The sequence below is a fragment of the Lutra lutra genome, chromosome X (assembly GCF_902655055.1).
Source record: "Lutra lutra chromosome X, mLutLut1.2, whole genome shotgun sequence".
Taxonomy (NCBI): Eukaryota; Metazoa; Chordata; class Mammalia; order Carnivora; family Mustelidae; genus Lutra; species Lutra lutra.
This window is the reverse complement of record NC_062296.1, coordinates 42,735,583-42,741,468: the sequence shown is the minus strand read 5'-3', so window position 1 is coordinate 42,741,468 and position 5,886 is coordinate 42,735,583. Positions and strand designations below refer to the sequence as shown.

Genomic DNA, 5,886 nt, shown 5'->3' with positions numbered 1-5,886 from the left:
CTGTGTGCCTCAGATGCTCTTTGGATTGCTATTTCTACATTGTCTGCCCCTGGGTTTGCATTCCTTCTCTCCCGAGTAGCACAGTGTCCTACAGGCTTTATCCCAGCCAAGCTCACTGACCTTTAAAACTCTAGGCTTTAAGCCCCTCTGGTTGTAAGAACTCATAATTCAGAGCCTCTCATTTTCCAAGTCCATGACTTTGGGGAAACATTTTCCTTTTCTGTTCCCCTGTGTGCTCCTCTGTCTCTTGCCCTTCTCTGTGCCATGTCTCCCTGCACTCTGCAGGACCCATGATCCATTTCTCCTTAAACACCATCTTCATACTTTTTGTCTTCTTTGATGTGACCTTTACTCTCCATTTAGTTGTAACATTTGTTATGTCAATATTCTGGTCGATTTCTGGTGTATTCAGGATGATTTGATAGTTATCTAGTTGTGTTCATGGGATGAGGCAAGCATAGAGTCTTCCTACTCCACTCCCATCTTCCTTCTACCAAGATTTGTATCTCCTTTTAACTTAAGGATTTTTAAATAGAAGCTTATAAAAGCTTTTACAGGTAGAAAGCTCTTTCTGCTTTCTGTTTTGTTAGTAAGCTTAACTTTTGTTGTATTGTGATTAGATTGTAATAATTCTACTTTACGGAAGTTAATGATGTTGTTTCTCTGAAATAATTATCAATTTTTAATAGAAAGATTTGAAGAAAATGTATTCTGTATTCCTTGTCTCTCTCTCTCTCTGTGTGTGTGTGTGTGTGTGTGCACTATGTGGTTTACCTTATTGATTATGTTGTTTATATTTTCTACATCTGCATTCTTTTCTTATACCACTTGATCTTTCTTGTACTGAGACTGGTTTCTTAAATCCCCTATTATTACTGTTTTTTAAAATCTGTCTCCTTTCCCTTTTGCTTTATAACAGTGGTTGCTGTGTTACTTGGTAAATAAATGTTCCTAAGTGTTATATCTTTATTGTGCATCTTGGCTTTTATCATCAAGACATATTCTTTGTCATGTTTAATACTTTTAAAAAATATCCTTAACCACCTGTTTTCTTAACAGTTTACTATCTTGTCCATTCTTCATCCCCCCACTGGTATCATTTAATACCCACCTGCTGCATTATGGAAAAAATTACCCTATTCTCTTCTATTTCTCTCCTTATGCTCATTTTTAGTCACATGATTTCTGTTTTTCTTTTCACAACATGAAGCATTTGTACATTAGCCTTTCTTCTTTTCCCCTATCTTGATTTTAGTGTTAGATGTTAAAATCAGATATTTTGGTGACATTTTCCCTGTCATCACATGTAAGCTCACATTCTCAGTTCATCTTTTCGAAGATTACTTTCTGTAAAGACTTTCTGTAAAGCGACACTTGGTAAATATTTTAAGCTTGTGGGCCATAGTGTCTCTGTTTTAACAGCTTTGCCATTGTAGTGCAAATACATCCATAAGTAATACATAAATGGTTGATCACAACTTTGTTCCAATAAAACTTTAGTTACAAAATCAGGCAGTGGACTATATTTGGCATAATCTGGCTACAATTTGCAGAGCTCTGCTCTAGTAGATTCCTCAGGAAAGACTGAGGGGTGGGGAATTTCCTAAGTTCCTGTATGTTGAAAAACTCACAAGAGTCTTAGTTTAATGATGTCTTTTTCTGTCATTGTAGCAAAGTCCAGATCCTTTACTTATTTTGTATGTTTATTTTGGTAATGGAGGGAGTTATGAATGCACTGGTTTTGTGGTTCTTTGGTGATTGGACTGTGTGGCAAGATCCTTCCTCTTCCTCTTTTGTTTATTTCCCTTGTCATACCTAGTTGCTAAAGGGTGCTTCTCCCTTCCTTTTTGCCTTTTCTAGAAGTTATGTCTTTCAAAGACTGAACCTTTAAATATTCCTTCTCCTTTACATGCTCATATTTTGGAGTCCCTTCCCTTGGTTCCCTGCTCTCATCTTCCAGGGTATCTTTTTCAGTCTTGTTTTGTGCTTTGTCATTCTTTTATAGTTTTAGATCAGCTTTAAGCTCCTCACCATCTTTCTTCTTCTGTATCTTTTGAAGCTTTTCTTGTTCTGTCTTTGCTTGCCACGAAGCCTAATGATGGGAGTGTAACAGATTGTATGCTGGGATTTTATGAGTTTTTTTTTTTAACTTAAAATTATTTTGAAGTTTTGCACTTTCCATTTTATTTTTTTAGAAAGAGAGAGAGAGAGAGAGAAAGTGAGCACAAGTGGGGCAAGGGCAGAGGAAGAGGAAGAGGGAGCATCTTAAGCAGGCTCCATGAGCATTGTAGAGCCTAATGCAGGGCTCAATCTCACAACCCTGAGATCATGACCTGAGCCAAAATCAAGAGTCAGACACTTAGCTGACTGAGCCACCCAGGTACCTCTGGAATTTTCCATTTTAAAGTAATGATAAGGATATGGCTTTTATTCACATTTACATTTTCCTTCTTACTGGTTTATATCCTTTGGGCAGGAAATATTGGGAAGAAGGCAGCTGGGTGGTTAACATTGTGTTCTGCTAACTTACCTCTGATTTCTAATGGCCTTTTATCTTATGCAAATATATATATATGTGTGTGTGTGTGTGTGTGTGTGTGTATGCATGCACATATGTACTTAGACACACATAGAAGTCTGTTTTTGTTCTGTTTCTTTAGTAGAGGTCACCTGAGTTGGCTGTCTGATTCACTATATATTTATTCAATAACCATCTCGTTCATATCTAATCTTGGAGGCAGATAAGACTATAGATATCTTCTCAAGATTTCTAAATATTCCTCACCCTGAAGCACCTTCACAAAGATGGACCAAAAGGCCGTAGCCACACTGCTAGAGCTTGCTGCAAAAAGTCTGCTAAGTAATGAGCCTGCGGCTATCCATGCCTTGGAAGAACTCCCAAGAGACCTCTTTGTTCCCTTGTTCATTGATGCCTTCGTGGGAGGGCATGAGAAGATACTAAAAGCAATGGTGAGGGTTTGGCCCTTTCACTGTCTCCATATTGGGGCACTGAGTGTACAAGAGTCATATTATGAAATCTTGGAAGCCATGATTGATGGTCTGCAGATCCTCCCTGACCAGAACTCTTCCTCTTGGTAAGCCTATGTCCAGAAGAAACAGTCAGCAGAAGAGTATGCTAGAGCCTGGGTCAGGGGGATACCTAAAAGCCTCCCAAAAGTAGCCAGTGGTGAATGCTGAAGATCTCTGTGGGGCTATTGGTCCAAAACTTGGGGTTACCTTAGGGGCTCTAGTGTCTTACAGGCTTGATTATAGAATAGAGGTTACTGAGGTGGTGGATTTATCTCCCGAGTGTGATTATATAGAAGTACATGGGTGATGAAACTGGGGAGGACCAGAGGTGAAGTAAGTATGGAAAAGAATGAAAGATGCTGAATTTGTATAAAAGGACTTGCTGGTGAATGGTATACGGAATGAAAACCAGGGATAAGAGTTCTGTTTCAGCTTCCCATCATGGATCTTACTGGGTTATATTAAAACCAACTACTTCTCATGTGTGTTCTGTCTCCTCCTCTCCTTACAGGGGGCCAAAACTGAGGATCCTAGATTTGAGGCAGGACCCAGACTGTGGAACAACATGCTCAGAGATCAGTACCACATTTCCTTTCTGTTTTCAGTCTTGTGTTTACTCTCAACACTCTATCCTTAAAACAGAAGAAGCCCAGAATAGTATCAAGTGTCTTGGAATTGATAATTCAGAGTCTGAGCCTCTGTCAACCCAGAAACCCATGGAATTATTAGTAGACCTTTCTTTCAATGGTACCTTGAGAACAAAGCAATTTCTTTCTTTCCTTCAGAGTAAAGTTGAACAGAGCTTTGGGTCTTTGCACCTCTGCTGCAGAGATTTGCAAATTGATAAAATGTCTGCCCACAAAAGTGTCCTGCAGTTTCTGGATCTAGGATGCATTGATCACCTGGAATTGAATCAGGCTTATCTGAAAGAAGTCACCACACTATTGGCTCAGATGATCCACCTGAACAGCATTAGTTTATCTAACATCTCCTTTAAACACTGTAAGAGGGAAGACTTCAGAACTTTTCTCATCCAGCTTGGGCAACTACCCAACCTCCAGGAACTCAGCTTGGCTTTATTCTGCCTTACAGATCAACTTCATAAACTGCTCAGGTGAAGGGGTGGGGAGGAACCTGGGTTCCCTAAACACCCCATTGTTAAAACAGGAGAAGAGACCATACTTAGATAGCCCAGGCTCCTTGTAACCTACATCTCCTTCTGCATCAGCATGTGCACTGGCAGGAGTTTGAAACTGGCCCGGCTAGTAAGAGGTATCTCATTGTGAAGAGACAGACAAGACAATATTTGAAAAGAAAGCTGTGTTCATTCTTTTATTCATTCATTCAGTTGACCATGTGCAGACAGTATGAAAAGTTTGTAAATATATTGGTGAAAAATACTCAGTTCTTCTTTTATTGGCGTATATAGCTTTCTAGACAGGAAGGGGAGGCATTCAGATGTTGCACATCCCCATAGGCTAGCTGCAATAATTAACACTGCCCGATCATTTTGCTCCTGTGTTTTCTCCAAGGCTTAGACCCTGAATGGAGAACTTGTTTTCTGGGACTTAGTCAAAGGGAACCCTCAGTTGGGTGCTTTCCTAGACCTATCTTCACTGACTAAGTGAACAAGATCCATTATTGACTGTGTTGTATATACCAAGTGCATACAACTTTTTTCACTTAATCTTTCCTGCAACAATGTATCAGAATGTATCAGAATAACTGTTGTGTGCACATTTTAAAGATTAAAAACCTGTATCTCAGAGGGGAAAAGTAACTTTCTCAGAATCACAAGCCTATTAAGTCTGATTGCAAAGCCCACATAGTTAACCACTGTTGCAAAATATGTACAAATTGTTTTATTCTAGAGCCTTAGGTATTTATAATTCTGGTCTTGTTGCCCTAATCCAATCCTCATTTTTCTGAAATAGCCTTTCTTTTTTCTCTCTACAGAATCCTGCCACCTCAGTTGGATACATTGTGTCTATCTTTTTGTGGCCTAACAGAGATATCACTGTCCTGTCCCAGAGTTCTCAGGCCACCTACCTAAAGCTATTGAATCTCAGCAACAACCAGATATTCTCAGAAGTTTATGAGCCCTTCCAGACTCTGCTAGAGAAGGTATCAGGCACCCTGCAGTATCTGGAGATAAATAATTGCCTGATAACTGATTCTACTCTCTCTGCTGTCCTCCCAGCCCTGAGCCACTGTACCCACCTCCGTGTCCTTAGCTTTGCCTTCAACCCCATTACAATGCCTCTGCTCATGGGCCTTCTGCAGCATTTAACATGCTTGGTAGACCTGAAGCATGTTATTTGTCCTGTTCCTGTCCACTGCTATGAACAATGGAATTTTCCTGGCAGTTTGGACCGACAAAAACTTGCTGAAGTGCAGGCCCAATTGACAGCAAGTCTGCAGGTATTACGGCGAGATGACATGACCTGGACCACTTGTCCTGAGTGATTTCCATAGTACAAGGAGTTGTTTGAACACTGATGTGTGACCATTAAAGCATTCAGTGTTTTGTCTAAAGCTCAGATTAGTTAGACGCATAGATAAAATTCTACTGTTTGAGGAAATGGGTTAGGGAGATTGGATCTATACCTGACCCTATAAAAGAAAAACTCTAAAAAGAAAATAGAAGAATTTGAAAGGTCCTGTGGACCTTTTGCTCATTCCCCTCTACACCCTTTTCTGGTTACTAACCACAATGTTGGATATATGAGATAGGCTAACCCAGTGACTGTACCATCATTTTTGTTGTCACACTGATTGGTCCACTTATCCACTTATGGACATATGACACAAGTCAGAACAATTAAAACTTCCTGGTTATGGTAGTTATTGAAGCTA

General features: G+C 39.8%; 1 protein-coding gene across 1 annotated transcript; it reads left to right on the top strand.

Annotated features, from left to right (window-relative positions):
* Nucleotides 1-2,637: 2,637 nt before the first annotated feature.
* LOC125091716 (melanoma antigen preferentially expressed in tumors-like) lies at nt 2,638-5,586 on the top strand. The gene is given in 4 exon segments (XM_047715593.1): nt 2,638-3,095; nt 3,542-4,144; nt 4,987-5,033; nt 5,036-5,586. Coding segments are annotated over 4 exon segments (1,401 nt in total). The 5' UTR covers nt 2,638-2,805; the 3' UTR covers nt 5,497-5,586.
* The last annotated feature ends 300 nt before the right edge of the window (nt 5,587-5,886 follow it).